General features: G+C 39.7%; 1 protein-coding gene across 2 annotated transcripts in view; it reads right to left on the reverse strand.

The window, feature by feature from the left end:
- Nucleotides 1-25,888, reverse strand: part of TAF3 (TATA-box binding protein associated factor 3) — a 194,303-nt gene that overhangs the window by 37,862 nt on the left and 130,553 nt on the right. Inside the window, exons 3-4 of one of the 2 annotated variants that reach the window (XM_023230538.1) lie at nt 15,002-16,827; nt 3,155-3,237 (exon numbers count right to left, since the gene is read on the reverse strand). In XM_023230538.1, the coding sequence (XP_023086306.1) occupies nt 3,155-3,237; nt 15,002-16,827 (1,909 nt within the window). Of the gene's footprint in view, nt 1-3,154; nt 3,238-15,001; nt 16,831-25,888 lie in introns of both variants that reach the window. The other variant, XM_023230537.1, reaches the window with a different exon arrangement.

Consider the following 25,888-nt stretch of genomic DNA (forward strand, 5'->3'; position numbering starts at 1 on the left):
TCAGCAACAAATATCCCCCTGGACTATTCAAACTCCCCCTTTTGAATCCCGTCTGCTCATTAATTTCACTTCAAAAGAGTATTATTCCCCCCCAAGGTGTGTGCAAACTGGGTAACCACAGGCACAGTGACAGGAATCTGTCGCCTCCTTCTCCATTATTACCACGGACTAAGCCATGTATCATGCTACAACCATGGAGGATCACTGAAATTTGAATGTTATATAATTTTCATGTGTCATCATACATTCTTCTTTTAATTTTTTTCAGCCACTAAGAAACATAAAACACATTCTGAGCTTGCAGGTCACAGAAAACAGGCAGTGGCCTGGATCTGGCCCATGGGCCATAATTTGCTGACCCCTGATTTAGAACCACCCCTGCCCCACAAAAAGCACTTTACTGTAGGTTTTATTTTACATAAAATTCTATTACTATGAGACTTATTCCTCCTTCTTTCTTGCTCTATTTTAATTTAAAATGTAATCTATTTCACTTCATTTATCTCTTTCTTCATTATAAGGATTTTCTTGCATCTGCCTTTGGTCAAATGATTAATCCTTCATATAACATGGAGGCCATTACCACATATCTGAAAGTTTACATGATATATAATATGCTTTCAAGGGCGATTTGTCTAGAATACCTGAGTATTATAATTTCCCTGATACTAGACATTTTGTTCCAAATAGGATTTATTTCTCACATCTTTCAATATCTCAGGTGTATGAGTGATTTATTGAGGAAAATAGAATAGTCAACAGAATGACTGAAAGATGCTTAAGGGCAGGTGAGTTGAATATAACTATCAATGCTTTTTTATTTTATTGTTTTTTAGACAGTCTCGCTCTGTCACCCAGGCTGGAGTGCAGTGGTGCGATCTCAGCTCACTGTAAGCTCCACCTCCCGGGTTCACACCATTCTCCTGCCTCAGCCTCCCCAGTAGCTGGGACTACAGGTGCCCGGCTAATTTTTTTGTATATTTTAGTAGAGACGGGGTTTCACCCTGTTAGCCAGGATGGTCTCAATCTCCTAACCTCGTGATCTGCCTGCCTCAGTCTCCCGAAGTGCTGGGATTACAGGCGTGAGCCACTGCGCCCAGTTGCCTTTTTTTTTTTTTTTTTTTTGAGAAGGAATCTCGTTCTGTCGCCCAGGCTGGAGTACAGTGGCGCCATCTCGGCTCACTACAAGCTCTGCCTCCTGGGTTCACGCCATTCTCCTGTCTCAGCCTCCCAAGTAGCTGGGACTATAGGCGCCGGCCACCATGCCCTGCTAATTTTTTGTATTTTTAGTAGAGAGGGGTGTTTCACTGTGTTAGCCAGGATGGTCTTGATCTCCCGACCTTGTGATCCACTCGCCTCGGCCTCCCAAAGTGCTGGGATTACAGGCGTGAGCCACCACGCCTGGCTGCCTTTTATTTTTTATTTTTAGAGACAGGGCGTGGCTCTGTTGCCCAGGCTGGAGTGCAGTGGTAACAGTCATAGCTCACTGTAGCCTTGAACTCCTGGCCTCAAGTGATCTTCCTGCCTCAGCCTCCCAAGTAACTGGGACTATAGGCACAGCCCACCACACCTGGCTTTTCAATGCCTTTTAACAAACCTTATTCCTCTAAAAGGTATAAGCAAGCCAAATTTCTCTGTAGGAGTCAAGATTAAGTAATGGTGAGTTACTGAGAAATGGGAATAAATATAAACTGCAGGAGAAAAGTTCTTGTTGAATGATGGATAACAACATCTTCCTCTTAGAGAAATGAGCCCATATGCAGAATTTGCATGGAGATGGAAGAGTTACTTTGGTTGGGTCTTCTCTGAGCCCTACTGGTTAAGAGATGAGGACATTTACGCTTCTGTAGGTAACATAGGGGCACTGGTATACCAGATAGCTGGTTTCAAAAGCGCTGAATCCACAGGATTTTTGCTGCATTTCCTAGGTCTCTACCAGCACAACCAAAAAAAGTAATGTGGAAATTATCCAGAGAATTTAGGTGAGAAAAACAGAAGCCACTGGATTTTCTCCTTTAAATCTTCAGAGGGGTACACACTCCCCTGGAAAACCAAGTTGCCTCTCTGCTCACATTCATGAGAATCATGCCGGATCTTTTCTTTGCACTATACATGGAGTTGAGAGAAGCAACAGTATCGATACATGTAACTTTTAAGATGAAATAAACCACTGAGAATACAAAGCAAATTTTCTGTCCTCTACTAAATAAATTCATGGCTCCTACTCTCACTTTTATGGCTAAAAATCGAATGTAAATGGAATGCCTTCTAAGCCTATTTTCAACACAGTATTTGATCGCAATGTAAACTGCATTTTCAGGCTTAATGGGAAAAATAAGGTTGTAGAATTTTTATCTTGTGTATTTTATTTAAATGATGCATAATATCCTTTTAAACCAAGGAGAATGATTTTCAACATGAGTTACCAAAAAAAAAAAAAAAAAAATCAATGTTTCATGACCTTATTAGGATCAGGTAAGAGCACTGTAGGCCTTAATGCCTCCCCAAAAAATGAATGAAAGAAAAATATCCGACAGATTAACTGTAAAGACGAGTGGGTTGATATGATGATTCCATGAAAATTAAGACAAATAAACAGCAAATGTGGGGTTTACATTTCTAGTGCTTTCTTTAAAAAAAAAGAGTGGACTAAGTCATCAGTTGTGACTATTACATTCTGTCTCTCCAAGCCTTTGGTGTATCTTTTGTTTTACAGGTACAGAATAAAACCATGTGTCATCTGAGCAAAAAGAGAATCTTTGTTCTTTGTCATGGTGATAGATACTATGTACTTGAGAAAGCGTAGCATTGCATCTACCTGGCTGTAATGTGGCAGTAAGTCCATTCAGTACAGAGTTTCTTACTTTTCAGATACCTGGGACTTTAAACCCTATGTAGAAATGATGTCAGGTGCTAGTTTTTAACAAAGAGAAAAAGAACAAGGAAAAAACAATCCTCCAGGTCAAATAAAGTGAAAAGCATTTACTCTGTGGAAGAAACCAATAAAAATGTGAAAACAAAGAGTTCTAAAAATAAAGTTTGACCCTACATGGTCATACCTGGGAGAAGCCTGTGGAGTTCTAAGTCCATTAGGAAAGGGTAGAGAAGGTTAAGTTTCATTTGTTTCACTGTGACTCAAAACGTTTATACTTACATCTTGTCTTGGCCAGCACCGACTCGGAGAGTTAATCGGGGGATAACCGGACTTGGGGCCAGAGCGACTGGTTCCACTTTTATCTGCGGAAGTTAACACGTTCAAGTTCAATATGGTTTTTCAACATTAAGTACCTCCTACCACTTCTCCTACTCCCCCACTCCCACAAACTGAGTAACAAAGTTGAAGCCTTAAATATGGCGAAAATCTTAGAAAGACAATCCGAGCCACTCTGTGTTTTTGTTTCTCAACAACTGAAGGCTATCTGGCATCATGAGAAACTCTACAAACTTTAATCACGTTATGCAAATATGGTAGTTATTTCTATTTGTTTGGGTTAACTTTTGGACTTAATTATATTGTTAAAAATTTTAAACAAAAATTGTTACCCAGATCATTTTTGGTGGAGCATTTAAATGATTACCAGACTTAAATAGAAAAAAATACAATGATGTCTTCCCTATAAGATAAAAGCATCTCTTTATGAAACTTGACAAACATTAAACTCATCTTAAGTTTGCATTATCAAATGAGAAAGTTGAAATACTAAGTGTAATTGTTCCATTCAACTGTTCAATTTTTGGCTAGAGGTAAAACCATCTGAAATGCTGTAAACAAAAACAGGACGGGTGTGGTGGCTCACGCCTCTAATCTCAGCACTTTGGGAGGCCGAGGCAGGCAGATCACAAAGTCAGGAGTTCGAGATCAGTTTGGCCAACATGGTGAAACCCTGTCTCTACTAAAAATACAAAAAATTAGCCGGGTATTGTGGCGGGCACCTGTAGTCCCAGCTACTCAGGAGGCTGAGGCAGGAGAATGGCGTGAGGGCGGAGCTTGCAGTGAGCTGAGATCGCACTACTATACTCCAGCCTGGGTGACAGCGTGAGACTCTGTCTCAAAAAAAAAAAAAAACTTAGCCAGGCATGGTGGCGCGTGCCTGTAGTCGCATTTACTTGAGAGGCTGAGGCAGGAGAATCGCTTGAACTCGGGAGGTGGAGGTTGCAGTGAGTCAAGATTGTGCCACTGCACTCCATCCTGGGTGACAGAGCAAGACTGCATGGAAGGGAGGGGAGGGGAAGGGAGGGGAAGGAAAGGGAGGGGAGGGGAGGGGAGCGGAGGGGAGGGGGAAAACAGATATTCTCTTTTGGAATGGATTTGTGGTGAAGGCAATGGCTGCCGAATAAGGTGAAGACCTCACAAATACCTGACCTGTCCGCCAGAAGAGAACACAGAAACTAAGTCTGATGTTAACGGGTCTCTTCACAATTTTTGGTTTGAGGATCATATAGTCAACATTTTGAATTAAGCTAAACAGAAGCTGTGCATTTCCAAATTATTGTCTGTCTCAGCGTTTTTCAGTGGGGTGGTAGGACTGGTATTTTTGGTGGGATGGTGCTTTGTTGTCAGGAACTGTCCCAAGCACTGCCAGATGTTTAATGTCACTGGTTCACTGTTAGTCACTGACTAGTTGCAACATTAATTTATGTATTTTAAGATCAAGAATTACATCATAATACAACAGTATAGTAGTTCTAAAGGGAAACACAGAAAATAATGATCAACATATCATAAAGTTAATATGGTACATGCAGATCTAATCTATTATTTGATCATATGTATCTACCTGTCTCTTCGTAGAGTTGTTTTTTAAATCCCTCAGCCCATCAAGATCTACGGCTTCGACAAGTCCCTTGCATGGTGCCTGGTATGCAGGAGATGCTCAGCAGACATTTGTTGAATTATCAACTGATCTTGCCCCAACCGTGTTGCCTTTTAGTTATTCCACCATACATCCAGGACCACCCTAAAACCATCCCACAGAGCACCGAGTGATACCAAAGAAAATTTTTAATTCCATCTTAATGCATGCCTCCAATACTAGCTGTTTACCAGCTAACCCAACAGAGACCATGTGTGTTTTCCTTACTGCTATTTTCTAGTGCCTGTCTCAGGATCTGACACTAGTAAGTCTTGAGATAAGTGTAAAGCATGAATATGAAGCGATGATTTCAGTCTTTACCACTTTCAAGACTCTTCCCATGATCTCCTTTCCCCTTCTACACATCCAGCTCCACAGGAAATACTGGTGAGGCCACCAGTATTGAAGGAGAGCTCCTTCAATTCCCTGCAAACTTCTCTGTGCCCACAATTACACTAAAGAAGTTTTCTCTATCATCTGCTTATTTACAGATCTTCAGTCTCTCTGTTCCACAAATTATTTTCATCTCACTTTTTTTTATTTTTATTTTTTTGAGACAGAGTCTTGCTCTGTCACCAGGCTGGAGTGTAGTGGTGATCTTGGCTTGCTGCAACCTCCAACTACCGGGTTTGAGCGATTCTCCTGCCTCAGCCTCCCAAGTAATTAGTGCCACCAAGCTCGGCTAATTTTTGTATTTTAAGTAGAGACGGGGTTTCACCTTGTTGGCTACGATGGTCTCGATCTCCTGACCTCATGATCCGCCTGCCTCGGCCTCCCAAAGTGCTGGGATTACAGGCGTAAGCCACCGCACCTGGGCTTCATCTCACTTTTCAATGTGCTCCACTCCAACTTAAACATTTTCTTAACTTCTCTTCAACCTCTAGCTCCCAACCAGTGCTTGGGACAGTTCCTTACAACAATTTCTCACAAATGTCCATCTTCACTTCATTGTCTGTTTTCTCACTTCTTCTTTAGTCCTCAACCCTTGCCAACGTTCTCATCCTCATGTCCCAGCGTGTTTTCCCATTATAGGTCTTCTCATGCTCCTTCCTTCTCCTTTACAAACTCCTCTTCTTTCACCTGACTTTACTTGGCCCTCTCCTTTTGTCATGCTACAGTTTCTTTAGTGATCTCATCCCTGCCCACAGTTTCAACTGTAAGTTTAAAATATGTCTTCAAAATTTCTGTCTGGATTAGCACTGATTGACAGTAAGGCCAAAATACGAAGTTGCCTATTAAACATTTTCAACTAAATATCTTAATAAGTATTTCATCTCATCACACTGAAATCTTAACTTACCAACTTCCCCACCAACCGCCCCTTCCTCCTAGCCAACCTCAATCTTGGCTGATGTCTCCTTCATTTACCTGGTCCTGCAAACAGTATGGTTCAAGGTCAAAGGTCATGAGGGGGATGGGTGGCGGGTAGAGCAAGGCCCATGCATAACTAGTTAGTGTTCCAGTCTCGCACGTGTGTGTGTGTGTGTGTGTGTGTTTGTGAGACGGAATCTCGCTCTGTCACCCAGGCTGGAGTTCAGTGGCATGATCTCAGCTCACTACAACCTCCACCTCCTGGGTTTAAGTGATTCTCCTGCCTTAGCCTCCCTTTAACTGGGATTAAAGGTGCACGCCACCATGCCCGGCTACTTTTTGTATTGGTATTAGAGACAGAGTTTCACCATGCTGGCCAGGATGGCCTTGAACTCCTGACCTCGTGATCTGCCCACCTCGGCCTCCCAAAATGCTGGGATAACAGGTGTGAGCCACTGTGCCTGGCCGTCTCCAATATATTTTTTAAAGGAAGAGTTTTATATCTAAACATATCTGAAAACAAATGGTCCAGTCTTTATCTTATGAACTATTTAAGGCTTCCTCATCTTTCTGTGTTATCTGTGGAAAAATAAACAAACATAACAAAAATAAACAAATATTTATAAGCTACCTATAATTTGCCAGGCATTGTGCTTGGTTATATTCCCGATGTGCTCATTAAGGTTTTTAAAAAACAAACATGGAGGGTAGATAGTGTGGGTTTCATTTTACTGAAATGAAACTGATCATATATGGAGAAACCATTTTTCCTTTCTTTTCCATTTTGTTTTCCTTTTCTGTTCTAAGGTCACACAAATAGCAAAACTGAGATGGAATACAGTCTTTTTGACTCAGAGAATGAAAAATTATATGAAGTTCTTACATTCTTCAACTCTAAACATTTTAGGGTTACATAGTCATCAACGATGAGGTATTAGAAGTGATATTTCTTAATTTTTCAACTGACAACACTAGCAGGTACGCATTCCAATAACCTTTTTTTAAGCTCTATTTTAAAATAAAGCTGCTTGACTTACCTTTAAAACAATTCCGCTCTACTATTATTCAGCTGTGTGTCTGGCCCATGTCTATTACCATAACACTCAATAATGATAACTTACACTTGTATAGTACTTGGTGAACTGTGTCCTATTTACATTATCCAACTCTGTCTTTACAACTCTATAGGGTAGGTGTGGATGGTGTTATTATTCCCATGTAAGAGCTCAGAAAGGGGAAGTGCTTTGCCCAGAGTTACAAAGTTAGTAAGTAAATGGCCTAAATCCAGGTCTCCTGACACCAAATTCATCCCCTGTTCACCATACTGCTCCTTAACTCTCTGGCACATATTGTGAGTCCTCTTTCTGGTAATGCTGCTGGCTTACATGGAGCTACTCACTTTATTTGTCAATCTCTCTTATGATATATGACACACATCTGTGAGATGGCTGAGGTTAGCTGTAAATTTTGTTCTCTATGGGAGGCTAACTAGTTTATATGGAAACTGACGTTAACCTTGGCCCCGCCTTCACTCAACTAAACTAGCTGGGTTTTCAACGCTGTCTTAAATGGCTTGGCAGGACAAAGGAATCAAGACATGGTCTGTTTATTACCTACTATTAAAAAAAACTAAATAATATGTAAAAATCAAGTAAACAAAAGTGGAAACACATCTTATAAGTTAGATTTAAAACAGTATAAATGTGCCCTGAAAGCAACAGGTATTCAGTCAACTGGTTGAATTACTGAATGATTCACAACCTGCTATCTGGGCTCAAAGTTTCATCTGTAATTACAGTGGTTGTATCATCTAAACACAGACGCCTCTGACAGGAAAGGAGGGAGCTATTAATTATACCACATAACTGGGATTGTCCTAGGCAAACCAGGATATATCTAAAAACTACTTAGACACTTTTATTTCATTCCTAAAAACAAGTTAAATTAGATTTACCTTGAGAAAATTCAAGGGATTGTAGAAAAAGATTAATGAGGATGCTAATAATACACATACAGAAAGTACAATTTCTAAATTAAAATTTCTTTCCGGATTTTTGTTTCCATTAACTTTGTGTGCTTACCAAAATAAAAACAAAGGCATTTCCTACAATCACAAAATAATTTCTCATGTGCACTTCCCAGAAAACAACAAACAAAAGGATGACTTCACTCACTTAGATGGCATGACTAATGCCATCTTTTAATGGCATCAAGCCAAAATCTGGGGCCACAAGGAGCTTTTAAGGGTTAAAATAAAAGAACAGCACTTTGGAGTAATGCTGAGAATTGGGGCACGCAGAAGAGCATTTACAGTGGATTACTAAGCTTCCCAATTCACCAAAGAGGTAAAGTCCAGCAATATAAGACTCCTTTGTAGCTAACTAAAAATACATTGTCAGTGGATTTGTCCAGTTTTATGTATAAGCAATACTTCTTTCACCTGAACTAATACTAGTAGTCATATAAGCCCCTTATTGCCATGTGCTGCATTTTTTTTGTTAATCTTCAAGGATTTAGCTTCTTTGCCACATACCTCAGGGCACCAACTGATAAAGCTCTAACTCTCCATTTTTCCAGGACACCAGCAGTGCGGCCTTGCAAAAAATGAAAATCGCTCAAGAGATTTAAGGGGGAAATTTATTTTTAAAATCCTGACTTGAAGCAAAGAGGTGGATTTTTAAAAAGCTTATCTGTAAAGAATCAGTTCAAATTTAAATTCTATCTTGGAACTCTTTCATGCATTCCAGCTTTAAAGTTTATCTTTTGACAGGGACTTTCTGCAAAGGTAATGGGCAGCTTTGTCAATATAATCTGTCCAAGGTTTTTTATTTTTTATTTTTTTAATGTTAAACTCCTTTCATTAAAAAAGAAAACCCACCATATATGTATACTAGCTAGGGTAGCAGCAAATTTAGCAAGCGCTAGTTCAGATTCCCATCTATGCTGTTATGTTAGAAAAAAAACCTCGTAAATAGTACTGATGAAAGCTCAATTGAATAACCTAACATTTGGATGCTGAACTATGGCTGTAAGCATCTTGTACCTCTCAGCAATTAAGGTCTTTACATTATTTCCATTTAGAAACACAGTTTAAGTAAACTCTGATAACTATTTAAAATACTAAACAGAGAGTCAGAAGATGTGCAGTTGTGATTAAGTATAACAAGTGCTATCCCACGTAGACAGCTGAGAGAGAACACGAGCTTTCCCGACCGTGCTCAGAGTGTAGAGTCAGAAAGGCTGGGAGCTGACTTTGGGTAAACTACAAATTTAAACATATTCATTTAAACGTTAAGCTTCTCGTTTCCTCTTGGAACATACAGTTACGAGAAACAGGAAGGAAATATTTCCCTCCTCTTTATTGGGTTTCTTTATTTACCAAAAAAATCCTTCGTTTCACTAACTAATTACAATAGCTGATTAGAAAAGACTTGGAATGAGACTATATTACTTTAAACAGAAGGGGAAAAGGATGAAAACCTTTCATTAAAGGCACAAATCAATTAGATGATTTATCATTCTCTAAAGAACAAACTGTTTAAATTTAATAAAAGATTTTTGGGGGCAAATCCTACAGGATTTGGGGATACATTAAAGAAACATTAAAATTTTTAATTGTTCTGATTGCTAAAGTCATAAAAGTGTAAGAAGATCCCTTTCCTGCTCTTCAAAATACGGCAGTTAAACAGGTGCTCTCTAAGGTATCTCCAGGAACTAACATTTTATAAAATAATGACGTTCCCTACTGTCAAGCATCAAACCATTCCTATCCCCCTCATTTGCAACTGTCACTTAGGTCACCAAAGCAGACTGAGGTAAGTGGCCCGAGAAGGCCGTTCTGGGCAGTAAAGAACACAGGCCTTGGGCAGAGAGGCCTGGGCCCTCCCCTCACTGGCTGCAGCAAGGTACTCGACCTTTCTGTGCAGTTTTCTCAACTGTAAAACAGGAACCACTGTACGAAACCCTCAGAGCTGCTGGGAGAGTTAAATCATTGAATTCTGGCTAGGCCTGGAACCTGTAGGCACTCAAGAGGTGGCAGAGGCTAATATCATTTACTATCAAGTTAGTCCTTATTCAGTAGCCAAAGTTCAAATAAAACAATTCCTCAATCAACAGGATAAAAAATATTGAGAATCCTTTCTAGAATTTATGGGCTTTCCATTATCAACAACTCCCAATTATGCATGGGTTGATCATCAACACTATTGGATATTTGTATGAAAATTCAGAACTGTTATAGTCATCTACTCATCTTAATTAAATGACACAAACTGCTCTTCATTTAGTGTTTTCTAAGAGAAGGCAGAAAGAAGGCCTTTGAAGCCAAAATATTCTTAGAGAAGGTATGAAATCTACTGTTTTTAAGCAGAGATAAGTTAAACTTTAGAATGCTGCTGTCTCTTCCCAGTTTTGAATGGGAGGAAGGAGACGGAGGAAGGAAGTAGAGGATCTGTGAGGTTGAGAGGTTGGTGAATAACGAGTAAGTGGCAGAGCTGGAATTTCCACCCCAGTCAGTGTGGCTGCCACAGCCACGCTCCCTGGGCCAGCACTGGACTTACTTATCTACAGGTGGTGGGTGATGTCAGCATTTTTGGGGTGAACCCTACTGTGTCTTTCCAGATCATATTCAAATGTAAAAACAGATTCCTCAATTTGACAGACAGATTTTGGCTTACCTTCTATTTAAGAATATAGGTATAACCACTGAGTTCCACTAACATAAATTTAAAAATGCATTTATTTTTTCAAAATGATCCTCGAACAAGAGGAATTTTTAATTAAAGTAATCCTGTATACTCATCTAAACCCCAAAGATCCATGCAATATATACACTGACACACACACACAAATTTTAATAAAACATTTTAAAAAATTTTACTTAATCCCAAATGTGACAGTATTAATAACAATTTTAAACTGTTCTGAAATGTACTGTTAGATTTATCACTGCTACAACTATTATGGCTGTGACTGCAATTGGATAACATAATTGCTCTTAACATGTCTTTTTTTTTTTTTTTTTTTGAGACAGAGTCTCGCTCTGTCACCCAGACTGGAGTGCAATGGTGCCATCTCAGCTCACTGCAAGCTCCGTCTCCCATGTTCATGTCATTCTCCTGCCTCAGCCTCCTGAGTAGCTAGGACTACAGGCGCCCGCCACCATGCCCGGCTAATTATTTTGTATTTTTAGCAGAGATGGGGTTTCACCATGTTAGCCAGGATGGTCTTGATCTCCTGACCTCATATCCGCCCGCCTCAGCCTCCCAAAGTGCTGGGATTACAGGCGTGAGCCACCACACCTGGCCGTCCTTTTTTTCTTTTTTTTTTTTTAAAGACAAGATCTCACTCCGTTGCCCAAGCTGAAGGGCAGTGGCACTATCCTCCCACCTCAGCCTCCCAAGCAGCTGGGACTCCAGGTGTGCACCACCATGCCTAGTTAATTTAAAAAACAGTTGTTGTTGTTGTTGTTGTTTGGAGAGAAAGTCTCACTATGTTTCCTAGGCTAGTCTCAAATTCCTGGCCTCAAGCAATCCTCCTGCCTTGGCCTCCTAAAGTACTGGGAGCATGAGCCACTGCACCTGGCCATTAACATGTGTTCTACAAAAAGTCCACGTGGTTCTATTTTAAATAAGTGACAGTCTAGACTCACAACCCTGACTAGTGTCTGATTGCCCACAAAGGGGAACTAAAAGCTTGCATAACTCACCACTCTCTGGATTTGTCATCATCAATAGAAAAACAATTTGAACTTCTTATGGTGAGTTCCTAACCACATGATTTCACTTATCCCATTTTAACATAACACAGAATAGTGTGGTAGTTAGGACCATAAATTATAGCATCTGACAGCCTGGATTGAAATTTTGGCTCCTGTTCAATCACTTACCAGATGTGTGATCCTGGGCAAGTCTATTAATCTTTCTAAGCCTTAGTTTCTCATCTTAAAGTGACAATAATTACAGCATCTGTCTTAGAGGGTTGTGGTAAGGAATTCAAGTGCTTAGCATGGTGTTTAACACATAGTAATTACTCAGTGTTAACTAGGACTGCTTTGCTGTTTCTAGTGTTCTTATCATTATCTCTAAAGATGAAATACTTAAGGATTAAAGAAGCTAAAAAACTTGTCCTGGATCTTATTCCAGGTCTGCTGGATTCCAAAGCCCAAAGCTCCTTCTACCTACCATGCAAATCCCTGTTTAATTAATCACATCTTTATTGGTTCTTGGTATTGATAAATGTGGATAAGGCTGGTAAAGGGTTTATAAACAGGTAAAATAAATGAGGAGATTAAAAAATTTAAACAAATGCTCTTGCTTGCCGACCTGGCAAGTGTCCGTGAGAGCTGCTCTTGGTCAGGATGATGAGAAGGGAAAACGAGATTGTGGCCTTCATTCTTTTGGCTGAAGACATTTTCTTGGGGCAGCTTAGATATGTCTCCCTTCAGTTTACCTTTGGTGCCTTACTTCTGCAGATTTGCTGGGAAATTCTTGGACCATATGCAACCGCATTTCAGGTGTGTTTTTGTTGACTCATATGCCGTGGTGCTTGGGGGATTTAAATAGGGTTGAAGAAAGGGAAGTCTTAACGTTTATGTCACTATCCCAGTTACTACTCCTTGTCAGTGGCATTTCCATGGGTTGTTCTAACCTTTATTCTTTCCTATTTGTATCAAGGGCTAATATTCCAAAGAATGCCATGGAAGTAGAACAATTTTTAAAACCTACTAATAGCTGACCTGCCCGTATTAACACAGGCTAGCTGACACGGTCCAATGGAGTAGCGATCTCCAGGTTCCTACATTTTATCGTCCGATTCAGAATGGAACACCCTCTCCATCTACTGACATTTGTGCGTCAGATATGGTACTAAGCACGCCCTGTACGTTCTCATTTAATCCTTATATAAAGAACTTAACCATTTCACAAAGGTCAGGATCTGAACTCAGGTCTAACTCTATAGACATTACTATTTATTATTTATAAAGGTCTTATAAGACAGCTGAATTTTCTACATTTTTATTTTTGTCATGTACCTGCTCCACAGCCCATCAAAACTGATCCAAGAACGTGTATCTTTCTCTCAGGTGAACTCTGTGCTTCAAGGGACTGAGCCTTTGCCTTCCACCAAGGTGGTCTGAGGGACTTTTCTTCCCTAAAGTCAGGTAGATGCTGTAGAAAGGCATGGGACTGCTGTTACAAACCTAATCTGATGGCTTCACTCAAATTCATAACGGCTGTTGAAACAACTCCATTGACTTTCCAAAGTGAAGACGGTGGTGAAAGCAACAGTCCCCTGCTTGATTTACGGAGGACTCAGCTGCCAAGTTACTAGTTACACGAGGGATAAATGACTAACTGCTGTCAGGCAATATCTCTAACAACAAACACCTCACCATGTGAAGCCTCTCTGCAGTGTAACTGACCCAGCTCTTGCTAGCTGTGTCATCCTGATCTTGGACAAGTCACTCTCTCAGGCTCAGTTTCTCTTCCATAAATATTGCTAATAATACCTGCTGGACCCATGTCACAGATGTGTGAGGAGGAGAAAATAAGGTGTATGGATCAGCTTTAAAACCTGACAACTACTATATAGAAATTGCATAATAATATAATAAAATGATTTTTAAAATGGAAATAAGAGATGGATTTCTGTGTCTTGTTAACTTGTCAATGTTCAGTTACTGATATCAGAATTCCCATTTCACTTCTTTATATTTTAGAATAGCCAAAGAGAACAAAGAAAGAATCAAGAAAAATGGGCAGAAAAATGGGAGTTGCCATTACTGCTGTCAACTACACTAATTTTTCTAGGTAAGTTTGAAGTTAAAAATATTCCAAATTTATTGGTAATACATCTGCTGCAGGTCAAATACATCAAATTTCCTCATATGAAAAAAATTATTGGATATTTTGTAGCCAAGCTCAAAGAGGATAACTTTCAGAGGGCAGGGAGAGGATCATTAGGAGCTCTAGGGGTGGCACCATGAATAGATACTTTTTCAGAAAGTTTATGAGAAATTTTCAAATAACCCAGCCGGCTGCTGTAATCCAAGGAACCACGGACTGAAAAGCAAGGGCGGGTAAGCAGAGGTCACAGCCTGAGGACTGAGGCCCCAGTGTCTACAAAACTGCGGGGTTTCTATCAGTTTCTCTGGCTGTACGCTATGAAATTAAGTCTGACTTACTGAAATGGTCAAACATTTCTGCCATGTGGGATTACTTTCTGCCCACTCACCAGGCTGACAGACCAGCCTAGATACTCAGAAATGTGCCCTTATCTTATTAAAGCAGAAAACGGAAGGAATAAAAGATGCTGCGGAAAGTTCTGTAGACAGCCATAATCCTAAACACATGCCAAAATGGCTCACCAAAAAGAAAACCAAAGCAGTGGTCCTTCCACGGGCCTTGCTGTCCTCTTAAAATAGTGCCGTGGTTTTGCATGCTTTTAGAAATATGGATGCTGCCTTTCTCAACATTTGGGTACAAAATATAATGTAGTAGACTTGATAATTCACATAAATATTATTCACAATTTAAGAACCCAGATTTGCTTTTTTTAAATTGCCAGAGATCACTATAGCCAATAGAGAGTTTATAGTCTGTGATTAGATGCCTCTTAAGCTATGAATTTTTAACATCTGCTAGTGTATTGAGGGCTTGATTACAGGTTTATGGGTTTTAGAATTAAAATTAAATTTTGTAACCTCATTACAAATGTACTTCCACTTAAGTGATGGGTGATTTACATCCAGAATACAGATACAATTTGAGCTTTCTTTACCTGTGTTTCTCACTAGGACTCCGTTCAGATAGGGCCAAAAATGAGAAACTGCTTACTTTTTCATGCTTGTGTTTCTCCTTCTCTTTTTCTCTCTTCTCTCGCTCTCTCTTCTCTTTCTCTCTTTCCTTCTCCTTCTCCTTCTTCTCCTTCTCTTTCTCCTTCTTTTTCTTCTTCTCCTTTTTGTCCTTTTTCTTTTCTTTCTCCTTCGGCTTCTCTTTCTCCTCAAATAGTTTTTCCGGAAGCACTGGTAACAAAGACGGCAGCATGGCTGGGACCCTGGCGGCTGCGGCAGGGCTGAACAAGGGCAGGGCCAACTCTTTTGGGGGCAACACCAGTGGGGGTGCTGGGGCTTTCATCTTATCTTCTCTGCCTTTATCTTTCACTTTTTCTTTCTCTCTCTTATCTTTATCTTTCTTGCCTTTCTCTCTATCTTTCTTCTTATCTTTATGCTTCTCTTTCTCCTTCCTCACAAGTCCATCTTTCAATTTCACTTTGGGATCAACATCTTCCAATTCTTTGATTTTAAATTTATAGGGATCTGCCTCTTCCTCTTTAAGAAAGTCCTTCCAGGGATACTTTGTTTCCCTGCCAGCTTCCTTGTCTTTCTCTTTCTCTTTCACTTTATCCTTCTCCTTACTTTTGTCCTTGTTCTTGTCTTTTTCCCTCTCCCTATCTCTCTGCTTTTCTTTCTTTTTCATTTTAGTCTTGAGTTCCTTTTTCAACTTCTTCTTTACCTCCACGGAGGAAGGCAGCTTGGTTTTCTCCTCATACACCTTGTGGAGAGGTTCGGGAGTGGGAGGAGACACTGACGGAGAAGAGATATAAGGAAAGTTGGGGGGCATATTCGAAGGTGTTCCCAGTTTTGCTTTACGTACAACCTCATCAATAGAGGCATCCATTGTCCATGAGTTATCGGAACTTGAAGTTCCACCGGAAAGAGGCAGAGGAGTGGATCCTGACTTTGTGAAATTGTTCGTGGAAGTGGAAGCTTTGGGAGTGGTACACTCCGGGCCTGAAATTCTCTTAGGGCTGGTAAAAATGTCTCCTTCAGATTCTGATCCAGAAGAAAATTCGAAAGGATCTGGCTCTCGCTCAGCACAGGCTCGTGCAATCACAGCATCGATAGAGGCCTCAATTGTTTTATCTGCTACCACAGCCTTTTTCGGCTGATTCTCATTGTTCAGTTTCCCAGCATCAGGGGGTGTCTGTATTTGTTTTACCTGGATAGTCTCTTTACTGATTTTTTCACTGACTGTAGCTGAAGGCGTCCTGTTTGGTGTTTCAGGCCTCACAGGTGTTTGGGGAATATGAGTCATGACCTTGGGGCTCTTGGGACTCTTGGGGCTCTTAGAACGTCCAGGTGATTTCTTTTCTTTGGATACAGTTTTTGGTGATCGAATAGGACTTCCGACCATTGCTGGTGACTGGGTGGTTTTAGGTGATTTAGTCTTCTGTCCTGGAGAGCTAGTTTTAGTCTTTGTTTTAGGTGTAAATGACTTTGTTTCTAATGGTTTTGCAGTTGGCATTTGGGATTTTGCAACTGGGGCCAACATTGGAGGCTCAGGTGAGGGAGGTGCCAAGTCTGTACTGTCCTGTACGTGGACTGGAGAAAGCATTGGTGGGATCTTTTGAGTATTTATTGAGCTGAGTGGCTCTCGAGCTTCCAATAACACAACATCTAGCGTGTCCCCTTTAGTGCTTAATAGCCGAGGCCGCTTCATGGCTGGCAGTTCTTCAGCTTCAGGACTATCCAGTGGTCTCTTACCCAGGAAATTCTCATCATTAATAAGTTCTTCCTCCTCCAATTCATCATCTTCTTCCAAGGGAACTTGCATGGCTTCTGCTGATGTGCCTCCATCAGTGGGCACCTGCTCTTCTTCTTCTTCTGGTAAAGGAAGAAAAAGGAAGAAAAAAAGAAATATTATTGGAATGTAACAAAATCTAAGAAATAAAAACAATGCTTCAAACATGATTCCTTTTCTCTTTCTTTTATTATACTTTTAAGTTCTAGGGTACATGGGCACAACGTGCAGGTTTGTTATATAGGTCTACATGTGCCCTGTTAATTTCCTGCACCCATCAACTCATCATTTACATTAGGTATTTCTCCTAACGCTATCCCTCCCCCAGCCCCCGACCCCCCAACAGGCCCAGGTGTGTGATGTTCCCCTCCCTTTGTCCACGTGTTCTCAATGTTCAACTCCCACTTATGAGTGAGAACATGCGGTGTTCAAACATGATTTCTTGAAAAAAAAAAAAAAGGAAATTATTGACAGTGTTTAAAAAGTAAGTTAGTTTTCAAGGATCTTCCAAACATGTGTGCCATCATTCCTAAAAGAGCGGTAGTCAATAACAGCGAATGTACAAATAGATCATTGCCCTTTCACATGGTCTGGCCCTAACCTCAGGATCCGGAAATTGCTCAGTGTTTCCAGTTGGCCTTCTGTTGTTTCCCGAATTAATTCTTTTCCTAACCAGTAAACACCTTCTTTCTCTACTTCCCTCTCATGCACATAGAAGCACATGTGCACAACCACACGCCCATCTAAAAATTCAAGAGATGGATTATTATAGGACTTAGTATGGATTATTATTATCAGGAATGACAGAAAGGTAGTTTTAGGACTTTTATAACAAATTCATATACTACTTATGTCTTCTGTTTTGCTTGCGTGATGTGAGCCACTTGCAGAGGGAGTATGGTGCAATGAAATACACTTGGTTTGGCACTTGACAAATGGTTTTTCGGCTCGAGTTCGGGCACTAGAGAGCAACCAGCCTTAGGGACTCTCCTAACCTCTCTGAGCCTGTTTCCTCATCTTTCAAAAAGGAGCCAATGTTACTTGCCCTGTCTACTTGGCTGAGTTGTTCTAAGATCAGATTATTTCTCCCGACGCATATTAACTATGTATATAATGCACAATGATAAAGTCTAAAAGAGCCACTGAAATAAATCAGAAATAAATCACAACTAAAAGAGCTCACAGCTTAGTGCAGCAATAAAGGATGTGCCTAGCCCACAAAAGTGGTTAGTGCCACAGACAGATAAAGTGCTACAGCAGGTCAAAGGAGAGACAGATCTCGGTGAGGTCGAGCATGCCGGGGAGGCTTGGCTAATTATGCAGCGTTTGGGATACTTGGAGACTGGAAGTGGTGAAGTCCAGGACAAAGGGTCAAATGACAAAGAGATGAAGGTGAAACACAGGGAGTGTATGAGAAACAGAAAATGATTTGTCTGGAAAGTAGAGTGCAAGGTGGGGAGCAGTAGGAAGCAGGTTTAGTAAAGTTGCATCCAGATTCTAGGACTTTTGAATCCCAGAAAAAGAAATATAATCTTTATTCTACTGGTAGTTTGGACCTAGAAGGCTTTTAGACAACAGAGAAAAATGCGTGGGGTATGTGTTGGGAAAAGTCACACTGGCAGGACCATGCATGATGGATGCAGGTGGGAGGTAGCGGGTACTGAAGGAGAGCAATATCATGGGTTACTGAAGTGATGTGACAGGAAGTAAGGGTCAGAGCTAGAATAGTGGAAATGATTAGGAAGCAGCAGAGGTGAAGGATATTCTGAGGATAGAATGGATAGAATCTGATAAACGATTAGGGTATATGAATTGAGCAAAGGCTCAAACACAATTTCAAAGCTTTGAGCCTGGTCAGGCATGGTGGCTCATGCCTGTAATGCCAACATCTTGGGAGGCCGAGGCAGTAGGATTACCTGAGCACAGGAATTTGAAACCAGCCTGGGCAACATAGTGAGACCCCGTCTTTACCAAAAAATACAAAAATTAGCTGGGCATTGTGGTGTGTGCCTCTAGTCCCAGCTACCTGGGAGACGGAGGTGCGAGGGTCACCTGAGCCCAGGAGGTTGAGGCTGCAATGAGCTGTGATTGCGCCACTGCACTCCAGCCCGGGCGACAGAGCAAGACCCTATTTTTAAAGAAAAAAAAAAAAGGGAAAGAAAAAGCTTTGAGCCTTGGTGAGTGATAAATGTAGTGATGAACAGAAGCAGGAAATAAGGAAATAGAAAAGGACAATGATTATTAGCTCAATCCCTAGACACAGAGTTTGACGAACATTTAGTCTGCAATGGCTACTCGGCAGCTGAAATATAACACAGATGATCAGAAAACAGGGTAGAGTGTGTGAGAGAAAGAACGTTGTTGAGATAACTAAAGTCACCATGATGGATGATATGAACAAGGAAGAAACAAGAGGAAACAGGTTCACGTATTTTGAGGAATACCTATACATAAAAAGAAGAGGAAGAAGGATTAAATAAATACATGGAGGGTCAGATGTCAAAGAGATCAAGGGAGCAAGTTTTAAAGCAGAAGCCAAGTGAACAAAGCCAAATGCTTAAGAGGTCAATGAGGATGAGGCCAACAGCAGAAGCCATGCTGCAAAAGCATGAAGGGTGCGCAGATAGAGAACACGTGAGGCGATGCACAGGAAAGCACTTGGTAAATCATAAAAAAAAATCACAACCTTATCAGTTATGCTACCGATTCACGATAGTGATGGCATCATCCACCAGGTCCCAAGTCAGGAACCTGGGGTCATTCTAGATTCTCTCCCGTCTTCTCCGCCAGATCTGAATCGACAGCACAAGTTTTCTACTCTGTTTGCTTTCAAGTGCTTTCCCCCGGCTTCTATCTTGTTAATTTCAGTGTTCAGCACCTCTTCTCTGTATGGCTGCAAGGACCTTCTACCTAGTCTCTGCCTCCAGTGCAGCTTTCTCAGAACCGTCTCTCACGTCGTCCTACGGTGATCTTCTGAACATGCAAATCTGAGCGTCTGGCTCCTCATCTTAAAAACCTTTCATTGCTTCCTTCAGAAGCAGTTTGTAAAAGGCATCCCTTGGAAATTGAGAGTCTGTAGAACCCCTTCTGAGGCTACTGCGCAATAGAGACGGCTGTTCTTTATTACACGGAAGAGTTATGCCTCGGGTTATTTATTTTACATGCAGAGCTTCCACAAAAGCTTTTGTTGCGAGGCTAAAACATGTTTGAAAATCACTATTCTAAAATACAAAAATCCTCTCCATCTGTGACCCGGAGGAAAAAATAAAATATAAAAATCCAATTTCTCCAGTATGACTGACAAGGTGCTCCCTCAAACAAGCTAGGGAAGTAACCTCACCATTCACAGTGAGCTCCTGCGTGTTCTACCCATTCCAGCCACGCTAACTTTATCTGCAATCCCCAAATACGTGGTCACACTCGTGTACCTCTGCACATGCGATTCCCCGTGCCTGAAATGTCTTTTCCTTCCTAACATGTTGGCAACTTCTAAGGCTCCCATCAAGTATTACCTCTTCTGTAATGCCTTCTGTTAGCAACTAGAAATAACCATGTACTCCCTTTGGGCTCTAATGTGTTCCAGTCATACATGCAACAAAGAAAGCCTAGAATATTTACCATTCAGCTCTTTACAAAAAAAAGGTTTGCTGACCCCTGTCCTAGACCTACCACATTCAACTCATCTAAACTTTTCCCTCCCTCCCTCCCTCGCTTCCGTTATCAGAATGATAAGACGGACTTCAGATCTGCTCAACTGCCAACAGATAACATGAGAAAATCAGAAAGAAGACAGCTTTAGGGTATTCTGAAAGTGAATGGACATTCATTTATTAGTATTACATTTCTAAATTTCAAAGAACCTCCTCCTACTCCACAGAGGTTCATAAATCCCAATGATGCCAAAGCAGAACGATAAAGGTTTGGCTTAGGCAGGATAAAGGGTCTTTAGAGTATGTCATGGTGCACCTTGCTCTTCTAACTCTGGGAACTAATCTGGATCTAGCTCAGTTCCACCAATGTGTGTCCCACAGGGAAGGCCTTAGGGAGATGCTGGGAGACCAGAGGGAAACTGCTGTACTCTAAGCATTCCCTAGAAAGGGATACAGGGGATACCCAGGACTACTAGTAAGACAGTTTCGGGTCTTCTGGATGTAAGGCCTGTTTTATAGTTAGAATAACTTGAAAATCTGGACTTTTTTGTATAGTAAGACATATTGTATTATTTTTACTAATGTGCAATTCTATCAGATTAGAACTGGCAAAATGGCTACAAGACGGGCCTTTGAATGAAGGAAGAATGTGAGGCTTGGCTAGGAAAAAATGGGATGGTTTCATACAACTACTTTAGAAAATATATTGGTTTATTTTGAATTTAGAGCTCAAATAACTCATAAGGGTATCAAAAAATTAATGACGGTTGTGTTTGAGTAAAAAAAATAAACATTAAGCTTGATTTAAAGTAGGACGCTACAAGTTAGGGGGTTTCTTCTGTTTTTGTTATTTTTATTGTTTATTTTCACTTTTGTTTTTCAGGTCCCTACCACAAAAATTTATATTCATTCCTTTATATTACTTAATACTGCAAAAACTTGTATTCATTCCTTTATGTTATTTAAAGGAATAGAAATGAATTATAAAACTAAACCACTTCAAGTGTTGGTTTTAGGAATACTCAAAAATACAAACGTTTTAAAATAGTTTTTTTTAGAGCCAAGAAAGGTTTTTTATTTTTATTAGTTTAATTTACACTTTCTTATTTACTTAAGATTTTATAAGAAAGCTTCAATTGCAGCATCAAAATCAGTTTAAACGAATGAAGGACTTCGTCAGAAGAAAAAGCCTGAATTTTTTTTTTTTGAGACGGAGTCTCGTTCTGTCGCCTAGGCTGGAGTGCAGTGGTGTGATCTCGGCTCACTGCAAGCTCCACCTCCCGGGTTCACACCATTCTCCTGCCTCAGCCTCCCGAGTAGCTGGGACTACAGGTGCCTCCCACCACGCTCAGCTAGTTTTTTGTATTTTTAGTACAGACGGGGTTTCACCGTGTTAGCCAGGATGGTCTCGATCTCCTGATCTCGTGATCCGCCCGCCTTGGCCTCCCAAAGTGCTGGGATTACAGGCGAGAGCCACCGCGCCCGGCCAAAAGCCTGAAACTTCTAATAAGAAAAGGAAAAAGTGTAAAGATACTTACACAATTTTTAAAATTAGAAATTATCTGATATCTACCAGCAGGAATAAGTAACGCGCATGGAAGTTACGAAGCATAACAATCAGTGAATACCTGCGAGGCCATCGCCTACTTCAGAAGAGCAGGAGCAGGGCCCTCCCAGTCCTGCGGCTCCTTTCCCATCCACCCCTGCGGCTCCTTTCCCATCCACCCCTGCTTTCTCCACTCCTACCCCAGCCCCCAGTGAACTGCTATCTTGATCTTCATTCAATCTGTTTCCTTTGTAGTTTTACTACGTTTGTACGTAGTTTGCTTGTTTTTGAACTTGATATAAATGGTATGATACTGTAATGGTCTTTTCTTTTTTAAAATTTTTACCCAACATTATGTTTCTAAGATTACCCCAGGCTGATGCAGGTAGCTGTAGTTCACTTCACTGCTGCAGAAATGTCCAATGGTAGTTAATCCATTCTCCTGGTATAAAAGTTCTCCACTTGAGTGAATATATTTTATTTTAAAAATATTAGAATTTTAAACATTAAAACAAATAAATACAGTTGATCTAGCTTCTGCCTGCTCAAATGTAGACTTGGTTGATGGTTACACATAATGAGTATCTGGCTTTTTACTACATGAATAATTTTAATTCTATGTTTTAAGTGTTTGGAATAAGACAAATGTGTAATGGCCATTGAACTGTTGAGCCTTTACCACTGGTAAAGGTGAACTTCAGTTTGATAATAATTGAATGGCAACATGCATGCATGTGTCTAATATAATGTAATATATAATATAAATGCATGCATGTGTATAATGACCATCATTTATTAATAATCTGTAAAATAGCCTACAAATGTCTTAAAAATATTTTCCTATACTAATCTGTGGAAGCCTGTGTATTATAAAACTGCAAAATTTGGTCAGCATAACCTTAATATTACAAGATATCTAATCTTGATATGTTATTGCAAAAATAGTAAAGAAAACATTTGGGTCACAGGCCCTTTCTACTTTAACACAAATACAGACATAATAATAATAATAATAATAATAATAATAATAATAATAATAATAGCTGTGTTCCAACATCGAGAGAGAGAGAGAGAAAGTGAGAGAGACAGCGTGTGTATATATGAAGTATTTCAAAGATTTTTATTTCCAGAGAACTAAGAACTCATTTTCTGTTATTTTAGTGTTCTGAAATGGAAGAAAAGGACTCTCCTGTACATATGTGAGAAACAAACATTGAAAAAAGTAATTTAAAAATTTGATTGTTAGTTGTAAGTTTTTAAACAAGTTCTTCAACTTCTTAGTGCACTGGAGTTCCTTGATCAACAAGACGAGTTCACTAGCACCATTTATCTTGAGAGCATTCTGAAAATTAATTGCTAATTAAAGGTAAGTATTCAAACTTCTAAATAATAATACCCATCAATAATAGAGATATGTCTTGTAAAGTTAATCTTACAACCCTTTTGAGAAGATTAAAAAAACAAAAAACAACTCTCCTCCCTGTAATATCTGTAAAACCATCCAACAGCAGCACACGTCTAGAGTTAGCATCTATGGGTGACGTGACTATCACCTCAGCCCTCTGCCCTCATCTCTCCATCGCGCCATGAAAGCAATCGAGGGCTGTTGGGGAGGCTTTGAAGGACATTGGGTATTTAATTAAGGAAAGCTAGTTCTGGATAGGTATTAATGCTCATGTCCCTAAAGGCATAGTAAGGATTGTTGACAAAAGTGGTGTCACCTTTTCTGCTTTTGCTGAAGTTGGGTTAAAGTTAACGGTGTTACCTTTTCTGCTTGTGCTAAAGTTTGGTTAAAGTTAATAGGGACATGACTTTTGATTTGCTTTTCCCATGTGTGAGAATGTGTTGAAAATTATGATATGTGTTATAATTGATTAAACTGTCATTCATCAAAGAATCCCATGAATTATGATATAACCCCTATAGTTCTAGTAGAAAAAAGACACTAACAACAACAACAACTAAAGATATGAAGAATCACACCTAAACCAGGGTGGTAATACCTATTTTCAAAAAAATTGTAACTAAAATTCATGTCCTCTCTTAACAACCCTAGTTTTTCATGTTTTTCATATAGTCACTAAAATGTGAATGCCAGAATTCCAAGAAAAAATGGCCACAATAAGAAGGAACTCTTCATTCTGCCAAATGTTTTGCATGTCTGGTATACTTTTTTCACCAGACCAAAAAGGGAAACGATGTGAAATAATATGAATGACTCGGCACAAATTCATCACCACATCTAGAGATTCACTTTTAGATAGATATTTAATTGGTAGCTGGGTATCTGATCATAATGTATACAAAAATAGGGAGACAGAGATGCTTTCTAAGGTATCTTCTTGTTTAAACAATCAATGGTTCCAGGTCAACATTTGACTGTGAAATTATTTTAAAATTATGATGATGATGATGATGATGATGATTATATTTTTTGAGACAAACTCTCACTCTGTTGCCCAGGCTGGAGTGCAGTGGCACGATTCCAGCTCAATGCAACCTCCACCTCCCAGGGTCAAGCAATTCTCCTGCCTCAGCCTCCCGAGTAGCTGGGATTACAGGCATGTGCCACCATGTCTGGCTACCTTTTGTATTTTTGGTAGAGACGGGGTTTCACTATGCTGACAGGCTGGTCTCGAACTCCTGACCTCGTGATCTGCCCGCCTCGGCCCCCCAAAGTGCTGGGATTACAGGCGTGAGCCACCGCACCCGGCCTATTTTTTAATTTTTAAGAGTCTCATGATCTACCGACTGAGCTAGCCGGGCTGATTATTTTTTAATTTTTAAATTTGAAATAATTTCAAACATAGAAAAGTTGTAAGAATACACAAAGAATTCATAAATACCCTTTAACCAGATGCACTAATTAACATATGTATTATATAACTACATATATTAATATAATTACATAATTATAGTAAAATTTTGGGAAACTATTTGAGAATAAGTTGTAGACATCATGATCCTTTACCCTAAAAGCATCAGAGTGTGACTGCAGAACAACTGTCAAATTCTTTTTAATCACATAAAAGCAACAAAATGTATCCATATTAATCCCTATCTTTCAAAAGCTTTACAAACGTTGATGGGAGCAGGACACCACAAACTCCATTTCAATTTTCCTTCATTAATAACACAAATAAATAATCCACACTCCCTATATTCTCCTGAGGAATAATGAGGAAAACATGCTTCTTTTCTAAACTTCTCAGACAAAAACAGAACAAGGCAATAAGGTCTGAACACACCAAAAGGATTTTTGGGAGGTTAATTCTAAGCTACTATAAATATTGACTTAGAACAAAATATCTTTTTAACTAGAATAGTAAATGCCTTTAAAGAAACACTATAATCTAAAAAGTTCATAGACATTAGGAAATAAAGGGAAATTGTTTGCACATGGCATAAAAGCTTTTTATCTGACTAACTACACAGATGCATGCAACTTTAAAATTCAGTGGCATGTTCTCAAACTAAGCAGAAAATACGCTTGTATTCTTAAATTTTAAGCAAAGGAACAACAAAATGCTATCTGCATATATTTCATCAAAAATTAAATGTATTTAAAGCTAGACTTCTTATGATTGGTTAAAAGTGTACACACAATCTTGTGTCAGATCTGTAAATGAAAAATGTATGTAGATGTAGAAATTAATTTCTACAATGATGCACAAACTTTCCTATTAGTCCATACATGTCACTGTTTTTATGATAGATTCCTCTTTTACTAGCAAATGAAAGGATCATTTAAATGAATGCTTGGACAGCGTGGGAGAGGTAGGGCAGAGAAGTTAAAAAACAAAACAGCACACTTTTTTCAAAAAATACCTATTTGTCGAATTTAGGTATATTTATTGTAACCAGTTCCTTGAAGTGACTCAGTGCCACTAAAATTCATTCATTCGCCTATGGAGTGCACTCTGAACCTCACTGTGGAGAGCTCTG

This window comes from Piliocolobus tephrosceles, chromosome 9 (genome assembly GCF_002776525.5).
Source record: "Piliocolobus tephrosceles isolate RC106 chromosome 9, ASM277652v3, whole genome shotgun sequence".
In the NCBI taxonomy this organism is placed as follows: Eukaryota; Metazoa; Chordata; class Mammalia; order Primates; family Cercopithecidae; genus Piliocolobus; species Piliocolobus tephrosceles.